Source organism: Mixophyes fleayi, chromosome 8, assembly GCF_038048845.1.
Source record: "Mixophyes fleayi isolate aMixFle1 chromosome 8, aMixFle1.hap1, whole genome shotgun sequence".
Classification (NCBI taxonomy): Eukaryota; Metazoa; Chordata; class Amphibia; order Anura; family Limnodynastidae; genus Mixophyes; species Mixophyes fleayi.
The window spans coordinates 129,512,366-129,538,934 of NC_134409.1; the positions used below are offsets into that span (position 1 = coordinate 129,512,366).

Below are 26,569 nucleotides of genomic sequence, written 5' to 3' on the forward strand. Positions count from 1 at the left end.
TATAACAGTACCAGTTATTTAACCAAAAGCTGCAATGCTTAATGCTGCGAGTGTGTACAACTCTAGAATAGGGAAGGGGAGAGGAGTCAGCGCACAGAAGTCTAAAGCTTCATAGGTGTTTGTAGATTGCATTTCTCTTACATTCAACAGCAAGACAGTCACAACACATGGCATGACCACTGATAACACAGCAAGTTTTAAGGGACGTGTCATTCGAATGAGTGACAACGATCTAACAAAAGCCAAACTTTTCCACTGTTTTGAGCAGGCTTGCCTTACTTACTACTGAAAATCACAGAACAGGCAGCTTGCAAACAAAATGCTTATTTTCTCTAATGTTAATGAGGAAATTCACATTCTAGTACCAGAGTCAGAAATGTCATCCCAGTACGGAGAATCAAACTCATATTCCGCCTTTAAGATCTGCTCAAAGAGTTTGGCGTCGTTTTCGTCATAGAAAGGAGGGTAGCCACAAAGCCTGCAGGGGGGAGAGAATTAAAGCACGTCACCAAGCATTACGGAATCACCTCTGTCTCTGACAGTTGCCCCTTTTTTTGCAAAGCGGTTCTAAATAAGCACATTATTTCTTTTATGACAAGGATTCGAGCATTTACATGGAAAATATTAACGCGAGTATTAAACGATCAGTAAAATTGCTACTATGTGGAATAAAATATTTTGTGCTAGAATTCTGGAACTGTGGTGCTTAACCTCTTTCAGTTATTACCCAAGTGACAGTGGTAAAGTGAAGACCCCCAATTATTTCTAAAAGTCGCTCCTATGGTCCCAGGAGTCACCTGAGAAACGACTTGGCCATGATCGTTCCCGTTCCAAAAGAGGCGACGTTAAAGAAACTTTAGCGGAGATGGAAGACAGACTTTTTAATGATAATGAAGATGATATTTACATTCTTAATTTAACTTCAGAAAAAAAAAATATATGATAACTCCCACTCACATTTATAAATGCAACTACGAAGAACGATTAATATCGTGTATTTTCATTTATAAGTAGAACATTGAGCGCCTCAGAGAAGTGAGTACTTACAGGATGTAAGCGATTACTCCAATTGACCAGCAGTCCACAGCTTTGCTGTACGGCTTTTGGGCCAAAACTTCTGGAGCTGTAGACAAGATAATTTTTTAATAGTGCCAACGATAACAACACTATACAAAATAAATTGTGTGCTTTACCTAAGCCGGTCACATAATAACCTTGCAAATAGACAAGGTGGACATCTCCAATTTCCTAGACAATTTTGCCATTGTTTATACGCTCTTACCAACATAGCCAGGGGTCCCGCAAGCTGTTGACATGACACTTCCAGATCCTTCAATCTTAGAGAGTCCAAAATCGCTGATCATGATTTGGAGTCTTCATCCAGGCTGTAGTACAAGAGATTCTCCGGCTGTAGAAAGCAGACAACATCACACAGGGTCATTTATGAACTGCGGTTAACGGACAACGTAATAAGATATCCAATTCTCAAAAAAACAGTCCTGTGACTAAATGGACATCACCCTTACAATCGCCCCTTACTTAGTGTAGTATTCAGTGTGAAATGTTATCGTACGATGGCTGCAAGGCCTTATTATTTCACATGGTGGCGCTCTCACTACTGGAGGTGATGCAGAGCCTGTCTGTACAACCCTGTGGCTCTCTGGGTGTTGTACAACTATAAGTGTCAGGATCCTCTGTCAGCGATTGGCTGGCTATCAGCTGGCAAAGCATTCTGGGGCTTGTAGTGTCATGAAACTCGGAGAGCCACAAGTTGTCCAAGTCTGATGTAGAGCATTCAAATGACATTACAGCAGAATTATTCCTGTCATTTCTTTACAAATGCAACATTATGGAGCAAATGTTGTACATGGTCATATCCCTTCCTGTTCTTTGTACCTGCTGAGATAATACATTTGGAAATAACTCAATTTTTACTGATCCTTAACGACACGTGAAGTTTGTACAATAATGCATTCTATTATATACCTAGGATTTCCGCAGGGGTTTGTTTGCAAATCTTATGCCAGAACCTTGTCTCTTATTTACCCTCTTAGTAATAAAGCTCTTGGGGTGAGGTTCTTCAGTAAACAATGAAAACCGTGCACAACAGCAGCAGCGATCACGGTTATTACGTCTGTGGTATTCACAGAAACACATGGGAAGCAGAGATGTCAATCACTCATCTGATCTATCGAGCACAATTATGATTGACGTCTCTCTGACAGCAAAGTCCATTTCACGAGAGGCGTCGCGGCTCCCAGCACTTTTCTCATTAGCGAGCACTGGAGCAATGGTTTTACATCTATTCCATACATCATGGGGGAACTGCGGAACCAAATCCCACTAAAGACACCTTCACATCGATCACTGCAACCAGAGGGAAGACAGGTCTGAAAATAGACTTGTAAAGACCTCTGATGGCTGAAGTAGAGCTGTTCGAGTTTAACCAGTTCAACACCAGCCTGCAAGCTCATCTCTTCACACAGAGCAGCTGTTCCCAAACTGTGTGCCGCGGCCATCTCACAGGGGTGCCTTGGCCAGGGCCGTTTTTAAGCAAGGCGGGGGACTACTTGGTATATATTTTGGCTTAGGGATGCCTTAAATGAATTATGGAGACCCTAAGGGTGCCTCGAGCCGAGATAGTTTGGGATCCACTGACAGAGAGTTCTGTGACCGGCTGGAGTCCGCAAGATTTATTTATAAACCGCATTAAGGGCCCGATTCATCTTCGGACGCAAGTCTTGTTGCGTGCTGTACCCTGCGTGAAACTGCTCTGCGCAAGCTCAGGAACGGACTTTACGCCAGAGAGCGCCACTGCACGCACTTCATGTCCAAACGCAAAGGACACGTCCGGCTGCCTAGGACTTAAAGGGCGGTATGGGAGAGTTAAGGGGCGGATGAACGTAGGCAATGTACAGTACGGGTCCGCAGAGGTAGAGCGCAGACACAGTCGTCTGATTCAAGCTCTGGGCATCTCTTAAGTACGTGTTTTGTGGCCGTATTACTTTCACCAGCTACAGGTCAGGTGTCAGTGCCGACTGATAGTGAGGACTACACGTATGCATGCTACAACATGTGTTTGCAAGTAAGAAACTATAAAAAAATGTATCTTAAACTGGACGCATTAAGAATATCCTAATTTATGTATTTCATGTAAAAAAAACATTTTGTAAACATTTTTATTAATGATTATAATATTAATAGTTGAAAATTCATTTTATAAATTATTTTTTTTGCATCATTCTTATGGGACTTTGTATTGCACATATACATGTACGTACCCTACACTCTGTTCTATCTGTCTACATACAGCACGTAACGTACTTACACCCAGATTCACAGGGAAAGGTATATTAAGATCCCCTGGGATTTGAATACGGATGTACATGCGTGCAAGTTACGTCGGGTTTTTCGAAACGCAAGTTGCGTTTAGATTTCGTCCATGAATCGTGCCCTAAACGAGCGCAAGTGCACTTCCTTGTCCGACTAGCCCATGACACGATGCACGACCTCTCGTAGGTCCTTGGAACGGCCTTCTGGATGATCTGCACCCAGCTTTCTGGGTTTGAGAATACATTGGACGAAGCATTTGGTGAGATTTCACTTTGGAGTCCAGCCCTGGATCACTTTGGAGTCCAGCCCTGTGTCACTTTGGAGTCCAGCCCTGTGTCACTTTGGAGTCCAGCCCTGTGTCACTTTGGAGTCCAGCCCTGTGTCACTTTGGAGTCCAGCCCTGTGTCACTTTGGGAACTCCCCTTTTTTTCCCCATGTCAACTTTTCTAATTTTGCACCTAAAATACTGCTCATTGGTTTATGGCTGAAGATCACCTAGAAATGCAGAAGTGCTGCCGGGAGTAATAGGAACATAGGAGAAGAACCAATATTAGGCACCTCTGAGGGAATGGAAAACTCAAGTCCTGAGAGAAGGAAAGGATTGTGCCCCCTCGTACAGGGCAGGGGTTCCCAACCTACCCCCCACTGAATGCACTCCTTCCCCTTCACCTCATCTTTTCCCATTTTTGCATATTGATGAAAGAGTACATGGTGTCTAACGCTCAATCAGCAAGGAGCATCGCCTATTCGCATCAGATGGTGCAAACGCAACCCCCCCCCCCCCCCCCAAGACCGCCATCTCTGCCCAAAAATCTGCAAGCATCCGTGTAGTAACCTGGCGCAAAAGTAAACATGGGACATCACAAGAGAGTGTTTGCAATACACGTTTGTACTTTGCAGTTCATAAACTACCTTTAATGTACCCTACAAAGCTGCAAGAACATGACCCAGACACAGGACAGCTTTTTCCTAGCGGTTTTCCAGCAATCTGCTTAGTATTTTTGCTTATAATTCTGTTTCTGATATGTTAGCTGAAGGCAGACTCATTGCCAGCTCTGGCAATCAGGAACAGAAAAGGCAGACAGCTTCAGCTGGGTGGGAAAAATCAATGTGTCCAATCTATTTAGGAAGTCGAATCCCCCCCCCCCTTCCCCCGTGCTGTATCTATCACCCCCCCCCCCCCCTCCCTAGTGCTGTAGGACGTTCAACCACACTACAGTAACTATAGTTACCATTGTCCCATTTAAACTGATCTTAGAGAAAACAAAGTTGACGGTGAACGTTCTCAGCCCGAGGCATTTGGTACCTTTAAATCCCGATGCACGATCCCCATATCATGGAGATATTTCACAGCGTCCAAGATCTGCTTGATGAGCTGGCTGGCGTCTTTCTCGGTGTAAAATCCTTTTTCCACAATCCTGTCAAACAGTTCTCCCCCAGATACCCTGGAAGGAGTCAGGGAAATGTCATGTATGTATTCAACATTCATGCTTAGGAACAGCGATCTACACACTATAAACAGAGAGGCAGATAGGATGGAAGGCATTGCTCAAATATGATATATACAGGACAAGCTCTTCTGCAATGCAAGCTGTTATCGATGAAAGTTCTATGGGGACAGGGGTACTTCCATTTTCAGAAATCATTAGCATAATTATAGGGGTTGCAGTTGCAATCAGTCCTACAACCCCTAGGGGGCCCCCCCATGTACAAAGTAGATCTGGGGGTAAATTTATCACGCTGTGGGCTTGAAAAAGAAAGTGGAGATGTTGCCTATAGCAACCAATCAGATTCTAGCTGTCATTTTGTAGAATGTACTAAATACATGGCAGCTAGAATCTGATTGGTTGCTATAGGCAACATCTCCACTTTTTAAAATCCGCAGCTTAATAAAATTTACCCCTCAGGTTTCAGGGTACTGAACGAGCTGCATTAGCACCATGGTTACTCCCAAAAATCAGAAGCACAGAATTTAGTGCCGGTTGCTGACCGAAAAGATAAAGGTCTCTATAGGATCAATATTATATGTATCCCATGTTGATGATACATCAAGAGATCCATGCACCCAGTTTGAAACCTGCATGGTACCTTTTAATAAGCATAAGTTCAGATATAGCCAAAGTCAGAATCACCTGCTAAGTATATAAGTCATGCACAAATTATTGTTATCGCTCGTGAAAGACATCCATCAAAATAAATGTTATTGTAAGATATAAGCCAGACAGATATAACACTACCCGTAAAAACAAAGGAAAAACAAAAAACAAAACAATAAAACAAAAAAAAATGTTCAATATGTACATGTGTTTATTATTAAAAAAAAACAGGAATTTAAATCAAAACATTGTTTTTAAATGAAATAAATTGGAATGTTACAATATTATTTGGTTTACACAATAATGCATACTTAGTCAAGCTTCTTTCTATGGCTATAGAATGATTTTAAACAATGCTTTATCCAATACTCATCTATCACCAGTAGGGGGCATTAGTAAACAAAGAGTAAAGTTCTCACTTTTCGTTGTCAATTTAATACTTACAGTTGCATGATGAGGTAGAGGTGACTACGGCTTTCATAGATGTCCTCCAAAGACACAATGTTTGCATGTTTAATCCTTGAATAAAAAATAAATTAAACAAGATAAGCCATTAATTAATGGATAAGGTTAGAAATATGGTATCTAGGAGCAGGCAACACTAACTGTCCCCTCTTACAACCATTTCTCTATTTAAATTGTTAAAAATGATTTCAGAGCAATGTTCACCAAGTCAAACTACAGCAGGAGGAAGTGTTAGACTTGAGAGTAAAAAAAAAACCCATGGGGACAATATTAACTTGAACACAGGGACAGCTATATTAGTACATTTGTAGGGGGCATTTATATAGATCAAGACTGTGCATTTATTTAACAACTAAACAATTCTCAAAGCCAGAGAGGATGTGACTGACCAGTAGTCACATGGGTGACATGTCATTTATGGAATGTACATTGGTTGATTCAGAGACAGTGATGTCACCCAAGAATTATGAACATGCTAAGCATTATCATTTCAACTTTTTGTCCCATGCAAAGATCCCTTTCTATAGATCCCTTTCATGCACCATTTACAATTAAACTTTACTTTTTAGCAAAGCTAAGGTAGAACGGGCAAATCTGGATGCACATGGATTGGGCCGGCCTCTCAGGCCCTAGTTTCTATAGACCAGATTAATTTCCTTAGACGTGGGTGGCCGAGTTGGAATAAATTCAGCCAATTGACGCACTAACCAGCAGCGGAGTCAGACTATATGTGGCCTGTTCATGCCCGATAATGATCCGTTGCTTTAGGGGCACAGACATGGCGATGTCATGCCAACTGCGTGAGCACATAAGGTATACTGTACAGTACTTAGTGTTTGCCAATTTCAGCCATACCCATCGCTAACAGGTGGATAAATTCAACCGTACAGCCCTGCAATCTCCATAGTCACATATTTTCAGTGGAACGGGTCGTACACTGAAAGCAGAGACTTTCAATGTGCCACCATCATAGGATGCCACCTTTTCAACAAGTCCGTCAAATTTCTGCCCTTGAAGAGCTTCTTCCAGTCAACTGTAAATGCCGTTATTGTGAAGTGGAAGCATCTAGGAGCTACAGCTATGCCGCAAAGCCACTGAGGTATGATGTATATTGTGATGTCACCGGTTTCTAGTGAATTGATAGGCTGAACATAGGCTCAAAATGGCTGCCGTCCTCTGGTGCAGCCAATGGGCTTAGCTTAAACATAGACCTAAGTTATACACACATGAACATATGTAAGTGTTACTTGATTCTGTCAGAGATCCTTTATCCTAGTAAAGTTCTGGCATGAAGACAGCCCGACTACGGACTACCTTCAAGGATGATTGTATAAGCAGAGGATTCTGGGAGATAAAGGATTACAACAGATAAACATTTGAACAATGGATGGTACGATCTTTGAATGCTGTAGAGCGCTCTAATGAAAGCCCCTGCACGTCTGAGTCATGTTGTTACATGTCATGTTTTGTCTTTTCTACACGCAGCCCACGTATGAGAAAGTGGGAAAACACATTTTCATATAAAAAGGTTTAAAGTGCAAAAAAAATAAAAAGATAAATATAGTTGTGGGAGAGATGCGAAGACCAAACACAAGAGTGACAATACCAGGCTTCTGCAGCTGTGGGGGCGGATGGCAGGGTTTCATGTGTGTGGAAACCTGTGATATTCTTTTGCATACACAAGGCATTGTTTGTTCCCTCCTAACAAGAAATCCGTTTTCTACACAGAATTCCAGAGAAAAAGCCGACTGATTGGATTGTAACAAAGGTGTGCCCTCGTAGTATTCACAAGGGGGCACTAAGGCTGGACCACGATTTGTATATACACAGTCACCTCGCCCTTCCTCCCACTGACAGGGGGCTGTCTCGTCTCTTGCAGCCAAAAAACAAGATCCTATCGCTTCCTTCAGACAAGAACCTCGATCCCTCCCCTCAGATTTGTTGCACAGAACCCACTGAAATAGATGGCGCAATTCACCAAATGTCACAACAGCGTCCAAAGCCAAAATTTGCATAAAAAGTATAAAATTTAGCAACAACTTAAATATACCAGACAGATTTCAGGAATTGTAGGTAGAGAGTTGCAAATATAGACTTATTTCTACTAAGGCTGGCCTTCGGAAAGCTTGAGGCTAGCAAAAGATTTTGATAGTGGCCAAAAGTAAGGGGTATAACTGCGGGTTTAAAAAAAGTGGAGATGTTGCCTATAGCAACCAATCAGATTCTAGTTATCATTTATTTAGCACATTTGCAAAATGACAGCTAGAATCTGATTGGTTGCTCCCGCAGTTTAGTAAATATACCTCCGAGTGGGCTGCTCTGTAAATTCTACCAGGTGGGGTACTGAAAATACAAATCATAGCAACAAACACTCTCGGTTTAAATAGGGAACAAAGAGGTCTTTTGTGATGTTTTGCTCAGAGATCCCCTTTAATACATTGATTGAGATACGTGGGCGAATGTGACTTTACATGGAATTGAAGAGTGGCTTAATTGACAAGTTTACAGAGAAAAAAAAAAACAAAACGTAAAAAAAACTCCCACACATCTAGGGGGAAGTAGTTTCTAAGAAAAATTAGTACAGGGAAAAGTTTAAAAACTATTTAAACAGAGTGTCTGTTGCTACGATTGCATTTTCAGTTCCCCACCTATGGTTGTTTCTAATATAAAAGTAGTAAATAGTGAAAAGGCGGAATATAATCAGGGTCACCAAAGGAGGAGAAAAAAAATGGGCCCATAAGTATCAATAAGGTTTATGTACAAACTGGAACAATGTGGGCTCACATCACAACAACTGTGATTTTGTGACGTAATGTCTCTGCATTTGTGTGAATGCATTTATAAATGGAAGCGACTGGATTAGCAAGATGGCGTTGACTGTTCGAGTAATAAAATTTAGCATCACCACATTGTCCTCATATTGCATCCATATGCAAAAACAAGGTTTAATGTTGCTGGAATATTTAAAATGGAATTCACAGAAAGGGAAGAGACGGAGGCCGCCCGCCAGCTAAGAGGGAGAGAGAAAGGACAATCCCTGCAAATCCCAGAAGACTGCAGGGATCAGTGCATTAGAGGGAATCATACACTCGTTTGTGCCATTACTGCTGCTTTGGCAAATGAGGGATTTCTTAATGATCCTCAGGTTTAGACAAGTGAAATGCAGAGAAATTGAGGAGCAGATAACAGGATGGAGGGAGCAGATTATAGCTGGACGTACGGGAAAGATGCTGCACAGATGTTGCTGCTAGTCTTAGCAGGAAGGATTTGACAATTCTGGGTTTTAGTGGGTGTTTTATCATCGACTCCAGATTACAGGGTGACTGCCGGGTGACCCGACAAATAATGTATACGTGTAACGTGAATGTCTACACACACACACACACACACACACACACACACTATAGTACAGTATATAGTATAGTACAGTATATAGTACAGTATATAGTATAGTACAGTATATAGTATAGTATATTATATAGTATAGTATATTATATAGTATAGTATATTATATAGTATAGTATAGTATAGTATATAGTATATTATATTGCAGTATATAGTATAGTACAGTATATAGTATAGTACAGTATATACTATAGTACAGTATATAGTAGAGTATATTATATAGTATAGTATATACTATAGTACAGTATATAGTATAGTATATACTATAGTACAGTATATAGTATAGTATATTATATAGTATATAGTATATACTATAGTACAGTATATAGTATAGTATATTATATAGTATAGTATAGTATAGTATAGTGCAGTATATAGTATAGTATAGTATATTATATAGTATAGTATAGTATAGTATAGTATATAGTATAGTACAGTATATAGTATAGTACAGTATATAGTATAGTACAGTATATAGTATAGTATATACTATAGTACAGTTTATAGTATAGTACAGTATATAGTATAGTATATAGTATAGTATAGTATAGTGCAGTATATAGTATAGTATATTATATAGTATAGTATATTCTATAGTTTATTATACAATATATTATATAGTTTATTATATAGTATAATATATAGCATAGTATAGCATATTGTATAGTATATTATATATTGTATAGTATATTATATAGTATAGTATAGTTATATATTATATTATAATATAAACACACACACACACACACACACACACAATTACATAACTATCATTTATTATATAATTAGCAACAGGGCTTTTTGACTATCAATTAATTAGGCCAAAATATTGGTTCATCCTACAACCCCCCCCCCCCCCCTCCCAATATCCATTTACCAAAATATGAAGCACCAGCAGATTTTAAACCACCCATATGAACCATCACGGAACACTGAGACGTTAGCTTGTAGTATAATAACATAACGACGTGTTCATTTACATGTCTCCATCACTGCAGGTTATAATCTCAGGTATTGTCGTATATCCTGCCAGATGCATGTAAATAATCCCCATATGCTTTATGCTAAAGCCTTGTGCTATGAAAATGTATTATAGCCAAGTCAACAACGCCAGCGTGTCACTTCTGTGTCACTTCTGTGTCACTTCTGTGTCACTTCTGTGTCACTTCTGTGTCACTTCTGTGTCACTTCAGTTCCTTGCTCAGCCAAAGGCCAACGATGCAGGGAGAAAGCCTGCAATACCCGAGGTGACCCGGTACAGCAAACAACGCAGAGCTCTCAGGGTTTACAGTGTCTCCATGGAAACCTGTGTAGGAGGATGTTTTACTTCAATATTTTATTCCTCTTTGTAGTTTTATGCAGAGTTAACCATTTTCCCTTACTTGAGATGGTGGTTAGTGTGTTTTCGCAGATCATGTGACATCAAGGACCAATAGGAGCGATGGTCACAGAAGTAGATATAAAATCGCACAACGGAACTCACTTGGAAATTTTAGAGATGTTAAGTCTAGGTCTGAGGGGTATATTTACTAAACTGCAGGTTTGGAAAAGTGGAGATGATGTCTACAGCAACCAATCAGATTCTAGTTATCATTTATTTAGTACATTCTACAAAATGACAGCTAGAATCTGATTGGTTGCTATAGGCAACAATTCCAATTTTTCAAACATGCAGTTTATTAACCAAAATCTTAGAACCAGTCAGTCCACTACTTACTGTAGAGATCACAGTCTATGCTGGGAATTCTCATAATTATATAATCAAGATTAATATGATAATAAAGCTTTATTTTGCAAAGCATTTCTGGACAAACTTGTATTATTAATATTGTTAATAATAATAATAATAATAATTAATAATAATATTATTTGAATGAAAGGCTGTTTTTTGTAACTTAAGATCTGAAGACTGAAGCATGAAAAATATGAGCACTTGCACTGAGCAAACATATCAAACCAGCTAGACTGCAAGCTCTTGGGAACAGTGTCCGCCCTCAGTAATATAAAATATGATGGTATTTTTTGAAATAATTAATAAGCCACCGAAGTATCATCGTTGCGCAGCATAAGAAGGTGCTGGCGGTTGTTATTAATATGTTTTTTATTAAATCTTAACGCCATAGCTATGGTTCATAAATGCTCTTTATAGGTTGTGACATCACATGCGTCAATCAAGTCTACAAAGGAAGCCCCCTTGGGATTTACTGTCACCTAAGCAGTGATGTCAGACGCTATAAACTGCGTATAAAATACATGCACACGTGTTACCATGCAACAGGGAGGGGAAAAATGGACATCATGAAGGGTTATTATGTAAAATGATGCAAAGAAAAAAAAATGGCGTTTTTTTTAAAACAACCAATCAGATGACAGCAGGTCCTGTATTGAAGTAACTTGTTTATTACATGATACATTTTGCAAAAAAAAAAATTGGTTTGCTCTGTGTCCCCGTTTGTCCAGGATAAAACACGTAACAGCATGCTTGTAAGGTGATCACACGAAGCTAGCCCGAGGGAGAACAACAAATGCACGCTCTGCTAACACTATATGCTCACTTCAGGAGCGAACCTGTCACAGGGGAACTCTGGGGGTATTTTTGTGTTGCTTTACATAATGCAAATAAAAAAGCAATTGTACACGATAGCAGGTTCTCCTTAATTTCCAAACCTGAACAAGAAAAATGACGTATTGATTGTACCAATTTTTAGGAATTATCCCTCTGTACAAAAGACACTGAATTAGGGGCTTTGCAAATAGAGGTCGCTATTCAACTGTAACCGTTGACATACTGAACCACAATTTGGTCCTCACCTCCCAACAGAACCGATTCTTGTCCTGTGAAAGGGGCTCATTCACCACCGATGCAGTAGGAGCGGTGCACCGGGGCCCATGAAGATAATGGGGCCCGTTGCATGGCATATGCAGAGGGTCGGGAGCCCAGGTTCCCTCCTCTCCTCCTCCCTGCACTGGGGCCTACAGCTTGCTGGGCTCATTATGTCGGTAAGTGTGTGCGCTTTTCCAGCAATCACAAGGAGATATGGTGAATAAGAACGGTGATTAGGGCAGATTAGAAGCGGTGCTTGTTATGCCCATTTTTATTTTTTAAATGCTGGGAGGAAAATCAGTCTCGAAAATTACAATGGACTTTGTTTAAATTTGTTAATTTCATGTGCTGGATACAAATATTGATTAAGCCAACACAAAATGGCTGCCTCCGCTGCGTACAGACAGGTATTCTTTAATGGGGAGAAAAAAAAAATTCTATACATGTCTGATCACGTTCTGAAGAGTGGAGAAAATCCATCTTCTCCATCTAACGGAGAGCACTGCAGGGTGAAGATTAAGAGATATCAGCAGCCCCGGAGGATCCTGCGAGTTATCTGTATGATTCAGACTAAGAATCTTGTCATGTTAGGATGCAACAGGCAACTCACCCATAATGACCTCTCCTCTGTTCTGACGGGAAGAGCTCCGTCTTACAGCGAGAACGACAAATAAAGTTCAAAAGACGCAGAGACACAAAGATAGGAGGCTAGACTTACTTCCTCAATACAGCAATCTCATTCTCGATGCTCGTCTCCTTCCCCTCCAGAGCTTTTTTGGGAATGCACTTTATGGCTACCAACTTCTGGGTCTTCTTCTCCTCGGCCAGGACCACCTCAGAAAAAGCCCCACTGTGGATAAGACAATGAGGGAGAACACAAATCAGTTACAATGCATTAACAATGTCATCTATATAGAATAATCAATCCAAAACAAATATTCTATCTCAAATAACCCAAATGCACTCAGATGTGGTCAGTTGTTTGTTTTTTTTTTACAGATGGAAGAAATCTGCTGTACATTTGTAGTATTTAGGCTCACAAAGGGCAACAAATTGTTTCCACTGTTGTATGTACATGGTTGTATTCTAAGGTGCAACAGGGATCGGAGATTGTAGACACATTCTGGGTCCAGCACCACGACGGAGGCCGTTAAAGCTATTAACATACAGGTACTAGGTGTGCCTGAATCTATCAGCCTAGGAAACAATGTGCAATGTGTTTTCTTTAGAGATGCTCAGGCTCGGTTCCTCGAGAACCGAACACACCCGAACTTAGGGGATCAGATTACCGAGCCGTACTTTCGTCCACCCTCGTAACTGAAAACGAGGCAAAAACGTCATTGTTACGTCGTTGGATCTCTGGAGTTTTGGATTCCTTTTTAAGATTCAACATAACGGTGGGTGGGAGGGAGGGCGGACCCCCATTTATCTTTTCTGCCCCTGCTGTGTGCCAATGTGTCCTAGATGTGCTAGGAACTGCTGTGTGTTTGTGTCATTGCTCCGTCGCTTACCATCCAGCCAGGTCGCTGCAGTATTTATCCGAAAGTGTATGAAAATAATTTCAAGTCATATACAGTCAATTTTGACCACCTCACAGATCACAATATTAGTGTTATTGAGGTTAATAATATTGTAGGAACAAAAAAAAAAAAAAAGAGCAAAATTATGTGATTTTAGCATATTTTAGGATTTTTTCTAAAAAATACAAGACAAAACACACACAAGGATGGTTTTGCCAAAACAAACACAAAGCTAATCCAGATCGAAAACCAAAACCAGTTCACGGGGCTCAGTGAGCATCTCTAGTTTTCTTACCCAAAAACGGAAAACATAATTGTAGAATTCCTAACACACAAGCACCGAATGGCTCCGTGAACGGTGCAGACAGCATAAGGCAGAGCTCCTTTAGCGAACGGACATACAATGCACCCGTGTGGGAAGAGCCTACCCACCAGTGTATGCATCTGCAAACAGCTGGGGGTGGGAAGCCCTCCAAACAATTAATATGGGGTTGAGCAGCCTCTAGTTATGCTCAGGGCCATCTTTTCCATTGGGCAGGTGCCCGGGGGCCCCACAGGCAAGGGGGCCCCATAGACAGGGCTCTTAAGTAAAATAAATAATCCTGCAAAAAAAAAAAAACTCTCTCTCTCCTAAATATAAAAATGCTAAAACAACACTAAACATAAACCACTGAGGGTACTAGAATAAAAGAAAATTATCTGCTGTTGTGCACATAATGAATTAATAAGACTTACAAATTCCATATCAGAGAACAGCAGTGACAGACATGGAGGGTAGAAGAGAATGCGGAGCTAGTCTACATCAATACGCTCCGTTACGCTGAACAGCGTAGCCTCACCGGATCATGAGTCTATACTCTGCAGGGTACGTGCTACCATAATTATACGCTATTTGAATCAATGATGAATTATGCCAGACACAGGCTAGAAGACAGTGACTTTAGGACAATCTTAGCATGATTGAATGAAAACCTTTCAAGCTAGACGGACTCTGTGACATATTGTAAAGTGGCTTAATGATCCGAGCAAGCCAGGAGGAGGGCGAGTCGGTCACGGATGCCTTTAAAGGACCCGTTCCTATGCGTTGTCACATAGGAAAAATACATGAAAAAAAGATTAAATTAAAACATTAAATACCGGGGGGTGGGGATCTAAAATTGTCTCATTTAAAAGAAACTCAAGTTTTTAAATCACGTTGAAATTGTGTTCATGCGAGACTTTAAACAGAATCTTAAATAGAAATTTTGCACAATAAATTGCAGAAAAAATAAAAATTATGAAATGTAAGCCCAAGATCGCGAAGCCATTTGAGTCCACAACAGAGGCACGGTGACTTAATGTGGCAATGTGTAACGTGCAACCACAGTGTCTATCACTTAGTAGATTTAAATAAAGAGTTAAAACGTCACAATGGGCTAGTAAAATGTTTTCAATACTTTAGATCCAACGAAAGATCTGTGGTTTAGCAAGCTGGCATATTCTTAGAAAACATTTCAAGAATGCAAGAAAGTGACTAACAATTATTTACAGCACTAATTAGTGTTGAAAAATTGTTGCCCAGAATATTTTGGCTCATTTTGCATTTGACCTTGAAAATTTAGAATGTTTCGTTTGTGGAATTTGGGAAGTATTTCCAATCCTGCCCTGACACCAGCGAAGGAATTGGTCATCGTCATCTAAGCTCTAATCATAGACTATAAATTCAGCTGAAGAGCGAAACAAGTTGGAACTTGCAGAACTTTGCACTTCTGTCATAGCCAATAAATGCAAGTTTATGAATATTATTACATATTCTAAATGGTATTTACCATGCATAAACACTGTGTGAAAATGGTATTTATGCTAACCAATAAAACTAACACCATATGGGCAGTGATATTACAATATCGGTCTCCTAAAACTCTCCAAATGGTATCAGCAGTTTCCTGGTCAAAACCATGTTACAATGCAAGGGGTGCAAATTAGTATTCTGTTTTGCACATAAGTTAAATACTGCCTATTTTCTCATGTAGCACACAAATATCAACTTTAAATTTCACTGTACAAATATGCTATCAAGTATTTGTGTGTTACATGAAAAAACAGTCAGTATTTAACTTATGTGCAAAACAGAATACTAATTTGCACCCCTTGCATTGTAACATGGTTTTGTCCAGGAGACTGAAATAAGAAGTTTCTCAAGTTAAGATCCTTAATGAATCAGGTCCTAGATATTTAAAATGATTGGTTTAGTGGCTTCACACAAAGTAATTTGGCTTTGTGACTTTGTATGGCCGCGTAACTTCTAGGCCATTTCCTATAATATGCAGTATTAACATCCTTCATTTCTATAGCACGCACTTAAATCATCATCAGCTATTTATATAGCGCCACTAATTCCGCAGCGCCGTACAGAGAACTCACTCACATCAGTCCCTGCCCCATTGGAGCTTACAGTCTAAATTCCCCAACATACACACAAAGACAGAGAGAGAATAAGGTCAATTTAATAGCAGCCAATTAACCTACTAGTATGTTTTTGGAGTGTGGGAGGAAACCGGAGCACCCGGAGGAAACCCACGCAAACACGGGGAGAACATATAAACTCCACACAGATAAGGCCATGGTTGGGAATCGAACTCATGACCCCAGTGCTGTGAGGCAGAAGTGCTAACCACTAAGTAACTGTGCTGTCCATCACTTTCTGCTCAATCCAAGCTCGTTAGCATTAAAACACCTTGAGGCTTGTGACAACAAAAATGCTTAAGAACAAAATTCTAAATTTATGGTTTCCTTGCCCAAGAGGGCCCCAAAGGAGGCATTTACCTGATAACTAGCCAGCAGGGGCACCATAGTCCTAATGCATATGTATTCGCTTCCCAGGTCTTCCCTTGATGTCTGCTCTCCAGCTCTCTCCTGGGTCTCCCGCCCCCAATCTCTCTGAATGAGCAGCAGACATCTCTATAACAGGAGCAGGCAGCTATGACTACTGATCCATATGGCCAGGACTTATCACGGAGAGATTTTATTTATAGCCGTCTGTTATATAAAACTCTGTGTTGCGTAATAACAAAAAAAAAAGAGGAATCACAGGTTGAGGATTGATTCTATTACGTTTAGTGCAAGAGAGGAGGTTAATAAGAAGTGTGTAATACATGGCTTATACGTCATTGGTATAAGCATTCACGGTCTCTCTCTTTGTACCATAAAATGATGCTGCTTTGGGGTTGAAAATCCCCGGTTAACTTACTGACAGTCAGTAAAAATGTTTTGGTTTTTTCTTATTTCAGCAAGAAAAATAACAGTATCAGGACAGGGGCAAACGCAGGATTTGTAGAGGGGGGGGGTTTCCACACCACCCCACCAGTGGGCGTGACCAGCATGCATGGGGGCATGGCTATAATTTAAGACAGTGCTTGGCTGCTCTCCAACTCTTCCTATCCCCATAATATACATGGGCAATGCTACGTGCACTACTGTTAGGTGCACACATTGAGGGTCCAGCCACCTCAATTATACAGTGCCCCAGGCTTGGAGAGGGGTTTCCAGGCACAAGTAACCCCCCCCCCCCTCCGTTTGCCTATGCAGGATAATGGAATTTTACGGACATCTACTAGACAACGAAGAGGCAAAACCCTTTGATGCAGCATAAAATTAGGAGAATGCGTGGACTGTCAGGGACTCTTGGGGGGGCAACAGAGAAGAGCAAGAATGCCTTTTATGGTTTTCCTTCATTTGGCAAGGGTACCAGGGCTTTCACGGGGTAACCAAACATCAGCTTCATGCTACTGGTTTTATAACGAAAGTCGTACAGACGCCCAAAGTCTGGTCACCAGACACCGGAACCTACAATGACAGAATACCTTGATGGAAAGAATAATGCATTATACGGTATATATGTCAACATAGCAAGAAAAAAAAAAAGAAGCCTCTGTTTTTTATAACCCTTCAGCATTAAGACCAGGTGATTTTTATCTCTCATGCATGGTAAATACCATTAGAATATGTAATCATTTTCACTACCACCAGCCATACCCGGCACCCACAAAAATAGCCCAATCCCAGGAGTCTGAGCTCAATATAAACCAAGTCACAGCAGATTAACTCATCACTATGGTGCAGCCGTCCCCCAGGAACAGGCTTGGATACAGTATTGGAAAACAACAATTATTCGCCACCTTTCTAAGAGTACTTATCAGACACAAGTACAATTTCCACATCACCAAGGCTGTGCTTACAGGCTTACACTTTCATATTCTGGATATCCTGGTTTCAAACCCCAAATTTCTTAAAATTCTACCACTTTAGTATCAACCCTTCCCGTCAAATAAACTTTTCTGGGGTTTTTCGCCCCCTAAATACCTGCTTAGTCTTAAAATTACTTATGAGCCCTGGGACATAGGAATTATTATTCTCCTTTATGACAAATAATCTTCATATAAAGTACAATAAATGTACAAGACTCTTCCCTGCCCTATATATGCCTTCTCCCCAACTCTTGGATGGCATTTAAAGATTCTCATCTTGCAAAACAAAATCTCATTTAGCCAACACTCAGCAAGTCATAGCCTTTATCCCACCTGCTCCTACCATCAGTTTTCTGTACAGGCGGGTACCATGCACTCAAAGAGGGCCCAATGCATTGGTTCCTGCCTTGCAGCACCTTGGATCTGAACAGGGGGCGTCGTCACAATATGACAGGGGCGTGGCCATGGTTCAGGGGAGGCGTGTCCACATCCCCAGGCCACGCATAGTTCTTTTAAAGCACAAGGCAGCCTATCAATTTACTAGGAACCAGAGACATAAGCTTTTTCGAAGCTTGATAAATGTAACCAGGCCGCAATCCCCATTGAGTATTATGGGGACTGCAGTATTAAGCAAAACATTGTCCAATACAGAGTTGTCGATAATATCTCCTGCGTTAGGCATTGGTTAACTTGCTGCTATACTTAAAAATGCTTAAACCAGTGTTGGCTTACCTGTGACACTCCAGGTGTTGTGAAACTACAAGTCCCAGCATACCCTTTCAGCAATAAGCTGCTATATATTGGCAAAGCACGCTGGGACTTGTAGTTTCACAACACCTGGAGTGTCACAGGTTAGCCAACACTGGGTCCTAGCCCCTGGGTTCACAAAACCTTCACCCAAGTGGAGTCTTACCTGGTACACAATGTACTAAATAAGTTCTGTTACAGCGATGGTTCAGTCTGACAGAAAAATCTAAATTAAAAGCTACCTTTTACAGACTAAATTGGCATTCAATAAACGTTGTCGTCATCTGCAACAATTACAAGGTCAATGGCATCAGCAGCCAAGGTGGAGACGGATCAGATTTTGGACTCCGAGGGGTTAAAATCTCCCCTCACTCCCTTTGACTTGTTGTAGGCTTCTTTAGCTGCTCTTTACTCCCTTACGCTCAGCCTCTCCCCTCTGAGTTTCTGCTGGATTGGAAGACTGACAAAGCCATCTGCCTCCATGGAAACAGAGAATAATTCTCATTTATTTTTAGGAAAGCATCAGAGTGATTCCATTGCATTTGAAGGCATCGCGTAGCAAAGATGCCCTGGAAGGTCCTTAGTTACACATGCGTCACACAATCTAACAGAGGCTGTGCTAATGAGCGGGCTTAACCGTGGCAATGCCAGAAGGGAGAGAGAGTCACATTCCACCAGAGATGCCAAAACAGTGCCAGGCGTGCGAAACCGGCAATGTACAAAGATAGCGGCAGCCCTGTGCGCCGTCTAAGCACGCTGAACAAAAACCCCAATACGGTGTCCAAATACAAACAACGTGTCACCAAGACGTATAACAATATTGTCAGACGCAAATAAGAGTCATGTACGAACTGGGAAATCTGTGCATCCAAAGAGCTTTATTTTGTGAGCAAATCATCATCATCTTTATTTATATAGCGCCACTGATTCTGCAGCGCTGTACAGAGAACTCACTCACATCAGTCCCTGCCCCATTGGAGCTCACAGTCTAAATTCCCTAACATACACACAGACAGACTAGGGTCAATTTGTTAGCAGCCAATTAACCTACCAGTATGTTTTAGGAGTTTGGGAGGAAACCGGAGCACCCGGAGGAAACTCACGCAAACACGGGGAGAACATACAAACTCCTCACAGATAAGGCCATGGTCAGAAATTGAACTCATAACCCCAGTGCTGTTAGGCAGAAGTGCTAAACACTTAGCCAAATGGGCTTCCTTGTCCGACAAGTGCATTTCAAAAGGGGCACATCCGCTCCCCGGCCTTTGATAACACCCCGGTTGGAAAAGGAGAAAGGTCATATCAATGTCCAACCTCCTGTCACTTTAGAACCAAGCCCATTATTCATTGGCAGTTTTAAGTTTTTCCTCCTAAAATATTGCTGGGTTTAGCAACTTTCATGGATTAAATTAATCATAGTCTATATAACACTGGGACGGTCTATATAACACGTGACACTTTAGCATGTTTGAAGGTTTTTATTGCATGGGTCGAAGCATGCCTAGAAAGGAACTTTCCCATAGACGTGCAAATGTAAAGTGCAAAGTGTGTTCCTTTATTAGTATAATAGAATAACCGATCACGGTCCTTGGAGGTGCCAGCAAAAATCGTTGCATTCTCAAGGAGGAAAAGCCTGTGAGCGCTCCTGCATAGCAAGGAATGTATCTGTACATTGGGCCTCTTTTCACCTCCATCGCATTTAAGCAATACAATCCAACAAAATTAAAGTTTCCATTTTGCACTACCCCTCGAAAGTCCGCACTTCACAAAGGAATGATCTCATTCCGTGCAAATCCTCCAGTGTATTAAAAAAGTGCTACGTGCATGAATATACGATGATCCATAACAAACCAGATGTTTTCTAGTTCATTTTAAAAAATGAAAGCAAAGGGACATCTAGACTCTATAGGATACAGACATGTGTGCTCTGACACTACTTTAATAAATAAGTCATTTGAAGTATATAAAAAAAAAAAAAAAAAAAAAAAAAAAGTGGAAATTTTACTATAGAACAACTTTTAAAGTTATATAGTGATACATTTATGCTGGCAAAAGAATATTAAAACCTAAATGTTAAAACTTACAGTACAGTTTTAGGTTCTGAAGTTGGACTGCCACCTAGGTAGAAGATTTCACTAACCCATAGTCTCAGCCCGGGGGTGCCACAGTTTTTTTTTAATTAATCTCCCTTAAATCTACACTGTACATTTTATTTATTATAGTAATTTTAGGTATGGCAAAATTACAAATTTTAAGTAAATTAAAAAGATAAAATAAAAGGTTCTGCACCCAAATAAATTAGGAAGATGAAAAGGGGCACTCCGAAAGGTTTACTGGTTTCTTTCCCAAGTTGAGGTATGCTGATACCTGTAGTTCCACGCGTTGCTTAAGTCTGGTTATACAGCATCACAGAGAACTATTGGTTAGAATACCAATAAAACTGCAAAAATATAATCAGTGAGCGAGCAGGGGGGATTCTTCTGTTCCCCTGACTGGCAGTGTGGCGCCAGGGCTGCGACCTCCCTGCCCAGCGCCAGGGCTGCGACCTCCCTGCCCAGCGCCAGGGCTGCGACCTCCCTGCCCAGTGCCCCATCACTGCCCGAAATGCGGCCTTCAGAAGCGTCGCAGGTAGAGCCACACTTTCTCCTCTTATACCACCGGTTTCCCACTAGACTGCAATCTCTCTCACAAGCAGCCCTCCCTACCCATTTTTTTGTTCTGCATTTATTTAGTTTAGTTTACCTTGTACATAACTGTTTATGTATCCTCTGTTTTCCTTACTCTCTGGTGTTGCGCAGCACTGCGGCGCCTTACAAACCAACAAGAGCAACGAGTGAAGAGTAATGAATAAAACAATTAAACCCAATTACAATGGGTATTTTGGGAACATTTGAAGACAAACGGATTACTTGGCAAACATTGATACACATCTGGGGGTGCTTTAAATAAATAAACATACACACTTGAGGAATTACTGGGGATAAACAGATACACAATGGGGGTACTTGGTCTCCATTCACCGTCATAAGCGGCATAGGCTATTAAAGGGTGGATAAAGCCTGAGCAAGAAGACAGACACTCGAACGTTTGCACGTTGCTATGCAATGAATGTTAGACCTCGGAAAGGGTTAAAAAAAAAAAAAAGGGGATAAACGAGGGGGCGTCACAAAGCAGAAAGAATCTAATTATTACACTGTGCACAGGAATTTTATTCCCGATACCTGCAATAAGCAGTATATAAAGGGTTGTTAGGCAACCGGAGTGTTGTGCCGACACAGAGCTCTCACTCAACGAGGGGTGACCTGCACAGGAGCTGGATCACTGGGTTGGGAACAACATTAATAGAAGAATTTAGAAATAAAAAAAAAAATAATCTGCTGCCTCTAAAGACTATGTTAGTACCTGGTGCGGCTGAATGAAACAGGAACAATTTGTACATGAACAAGATTGTAACCAAGAGCAAAGTACTAAATGTAACGTATACACTATTAGATGATTTTTTTATAATAATGATAGAAGACCATGAGTGGCCAATTGCCAATACCCAGCTCTGGAAGTCCTGTGTATACTCTACTCTGTACTGTTGGTGTTCCCAGTGGGTGCCGAACAGAATGATGAGGTTATAAAGTTGTTCTTCCCAGTCATGCTGAACACCAGAGTCCTCTGATTGGTCTATAAAAATAATGGTTACAAGTGGATGCTGAACACAGGAACCTGATGGAGTAAAAGAAGGTTCTATAAAGATACCGGATATTGAACACAAACCATAGGTTTGGGTTATAAAGTTGCTCTACCCAGTAGGGTATAGAGATCGGGGTATTGCATTTCTGTTCACAGTGGATGTTGAACACAAGTCCTATAATGGGCTTATAAAGTTTCTTCTCTCAGTGGATGTTGAGCCTATGGTGGATTGTTGGCTGGGGGGGTGGTCGAGGGGGTCTTCGGTGTATTACAATTCTCCGGAAACCCCGTGGACCTTCTATACTGGGCAGGATCCTGGCTCCCTCCCTTTCTCTCCTCTGACCCTCCCTCATCTTGGGGGACTTTAATATCCCTTTAGACACTCCTAAGACCCTGCTGCTTCCAGACTTTTCTCCCTCTCCTCCTCCCTTGGACCTCCTCTTCCTCCCACCACAGTGGCCACTCCCTTGATCTGGTCTTCCCACACCTCGGTACCGTCTCCAATCTCAACAATTCACCTTTTCCTCTCTCTGACCGCCATCTACTCTCCGTTAGCATCTCTCCCCCTGTTTCACCTTCCTCAGCACCCCTAAAGTTGCTCTAACCAGGCGTAACCTTGAAAATAGCCCTGGCTATCGCTGTCAAGCTTCATCGGTCCCCGCGTCGACTGTGGCACTCCAAACTTACCCGCTATCTTCCAAAATATTTCCGTAGTGCAGGACGGCTCTGGAGACAGTAGCATACTCATGCCGACTTCCTTCACTTCATGTTCATACTCACCTCTTACAGTTCTGTCATATCACTCTCTAAACAATCCTTCTACAAGGCTCTCATTTTCTCCCAATCCTCCAACCCAGTCACCTTTTTACCACCTTCAACTCCCTATCCCCTTATCCATCTCCGATATTGACTTTGCAACCCACTTCACCTCCAAAATACATCAGGACAACTCCTCCCATAAGTCCCATCTTACCCCTCCCTCCCCACTTTATCCCCCCCTCCTCTGTATACACTTTCCCCTCCTCCTCATTGTTACCCCCCACTTCCTAGCCCACCGTCCTTCTCTTGCTTCACTTCAGTATCTACAAATGAAGTCCGCACCCTTCTCTCCTCTTAAACCCCTCTCTCCACCTGCCTACACGATACCATGCCCTCCCACGTCTTCTCCAACTCTTAAGACCTGATCCCACCTGGCCCAACGCCTCAACCTATCCCTCTCCTCTGGAACCTTCCCCTCTTCCTTTAAACATACTCTCCTCTCCCTATACTCAAAAAACCATCCCTTGAACCTGTTTCTCTCTCTAATTAATCACCCTATCGCCCTCCTTCCTTTTGCCTCCAAACTTCTTGAACGGGTTGTCTCTTCTCACTCACTCATTGACCCACCCCAATCTGGTTTTTGCTCCCTCCACTCCACCGAAACTGCCGTCCCCAAGGTCCCTAATGGCTCTCTCTTCACCAAGTCTAAAGGACACTTCTTCCTTCTCGACCTCTCTGCTGCCTTCTGTACTCTTTACCACTCCCTTCTTTTGCAAATTGTGAAATGTGTACATGCTCTTTTCCCTCTACACCTCCTCCGTTTGGCCTCCAGTACCACCTCTATGCTGACGATACCAAAATCTATCTTTCATCCCCTGACCTCTCCCCTTCCCTAATGTCTTGTGTCTCCTGCTGTCTCACTGCCTTATCATCTTAGATGTCCCAGCACTTTCGTAAACTCAATATTTCAAAGACTGTTAAAAAAATAATAATTGAATATCTTCAGCTAAAGAAACTCTTATGAGAAAAAAAGTTTGAAAGGTTTATCATTAAAAAAAATGAAAAGCTTGCGCTGTGATAACGTTATCACTTAATTTCAGTCCTGAAATCTCAGGTCGTCCCACAGACCAGACATACTTTTAGTACCAACCAAAGTAGGCTGTACTACAATTTACAAAAGTCATATTACAATTGGTTGAGAAAGTATATAGGCGTATCCTATCCATATGGCTCTCCTGGATGCAATGGAGAAATTGAAGAAGTCTGTGCAAGTCTTTGTTCAAAAATCTCTTGATTGGAAACATCTGTTTTTGAATTAACTCCTTCATTCCTGTTCATATCCTTTTCATCAGCTCATACGCATGGATTAAATAATATAACATATGACATAATAAAACCACATCAAATATAAATGATATACTAAAATAAGATAAAACAATGTAAATATTTTCATGCTAAAATAAATTGTCTTTATCCCAAAAAAATATCTTTGACAAGACTAAATCAATTCTCTTCCACCACCCTCCATGTCCGATGCCTTGGGGTCATCCTCTACTCCAGCCTCTCCTTCAAACCTCTAATTCTTTCCCAGTCAAAATCCTGCTACTTCCAACTTCAGAATAAATCCAAGATACATTACTTTATCACCATGTAAGCCACAAAAACGCTTATTCACTCAGTTGTAATCTCTCTCCTTGATTACTGTAACCTCCTTCTCTCTGGTCTACTCTAACGGACTGAGTGGTAGGGTTCCTTGCGTTAACGTAGATTGACACTGGCCAACCAGGGATGCAGGGGCTAAAGTATTTCCCAGTATTCACCAAGAACCGCCACAAGCGGGATGAACTTAGCTGTCGAGAACCTGCAGGTCACGGTCCCCGAACCTGCCACTAGGTGTAACACATGATACTGGACACAGTAGGAGAGAGGCAACTGACAGCAATAAGACCGTGTCTGCCATGTGGTGTCCCTGGCATTTTATTAAGCTTGCCACACAAGAGACTGATCTTACTGCTCAGCCTACGGGCAGAGACTGGATCACAGTGTAACTTACATTTTGCTTCCCCGAGGACTGTAAATGCAGTCGGAAGATAACCGCACGGCACAGGCTGAAAGCAGACATCTACGGACTACACTTACCAGCATGCCCGATGATCTTCATTGGCACTGCAGTAGTTTTGGGGCCACACGCGTGGCAATATTGGTCCAACTGCCGCATACTGCAGTGTTTGTTTGAAAGTGTATGAAAACAATATTGTGGTGGTCTAAACTGACTGCACGTGACTTAAAATTAGTGTTATTGAGGTTAATAATAATGTAGGAACAAAAAAAAAACAAAAAAAAAACAAACAACAAAACACGAAGCTAATCCAGATCCAAAACCAATTCACGAGGGTCAGTGAGCATCTCTCCACAAAACACAACATGATTATGCTGTTGAAAATACGCCATAAAATTAAAAGGACCATTCCAGGCCTGCAATCTGGAGGCTGGCACTTGGCAGTAAGCTCTGGGTACAGAGTACTAGTAGGCGAATCTAGGGTCCCACGCTTGTTACAATAAGCCGCCCACCCTTCCGTATACGATTTTAATTAAATTGTCATGGCCAGTCTTCAGCCGCTACTTGTTGTACACTTGGAGTCCACTGATAAACACAATTGCCAGTAGCCCTCAGGGATTGTATTAGACAGAGCAAGATTTGTTTTCGTGGCCGACGTGGTTTGTAAAGCAGGTTGTTCAGGAGTCCCAGTCTGACCTTGGACCTTACGACGTTGATGTACCGAACACTGTCACCTTATATCTCCCCAAACTGATAAAATATTCTAGGAATTTCTCACGATGGCTAAATATAAAAGTCCGTCCCAAGATTTTGCCCTCTGCAGACCTTCTGTTCCACTACACCTTGGACGTGTCATGCGTGAGCTTGATAAGGAAGGAGTTGTGCGATAGTGTCTCCGGGCTCTAGTTGTGAAGCATACCAGACAACGACTGCCAGCTATTCCACTATACATCAGATCACACAGTCCCCCCACTGTCATCAAATACACTGAGCATTCCCCAGGGCTTCAATGTTCCATTCAGTGAGCTACAAATATCTCTCAAACTTTTATTACAAGTCTTAAAAGTTCCGTTTGACAGTTGTCACAGAAGTACTTAATTCCTGTTGATGCCTATAGCATAGATTAAGTAGTAACAAAAAGACATGAGTATGAGGGAAAAAAGCAAATCAAGGGAAGCATTATTAAAAAGCCCATTACCTGTGACAGAACATTGACTGAACAAAATTCATGACAATAAAGCCCATTTCACTAGAATTTAGTGATATCACTGATGCACAAACTGTGTCGCAGAGATGTCATTAGTTGCCAGCTTTCACATGACTGTCTAGAACACTAAGGGGTATATTTACTAAATTGCGTGTTTGAAAAGTGGAGATGTTGCCTATAGCAACCAATCAGATTCTAGCTGTTATTTTGTAGAATGTACTAAATAAATGAAAGTTAGAATCTGATT

General features: G+C 41.3%; 1 protein-coding gene across 1 annotated transcript in view; it reads right to left on the bottom strand.

Moving 5' to 3' along the window:
• The window catches only part of CAMK1 (calcium/calmodulin dependent protein kinase I), a 114,367-nt gene that overhangs the window by 19,829 nt on the left and 67,969 nt on the right, over positions 1-26,569 (bottom strand). The window contains 8 exon segments of the mRNA XM_075184198.1: positions 142-179; positions 366-478; positions 1,048-1,123; positions 1,283-1,366; positions 1,369-1,408; positions 4,640-4,778; positions 5,874-5,948; positions 12,842-12,973. Coding sequence (XP_075040299.1) covers positions 142-179; positions 366-478; positions 1,048-1,123; positions 1,283-1,366; positions 1,369-1,408; positions 4,640-4,778; positions 5,874-5,948; positions 12,842-12,973 — 697 coding nt within the window.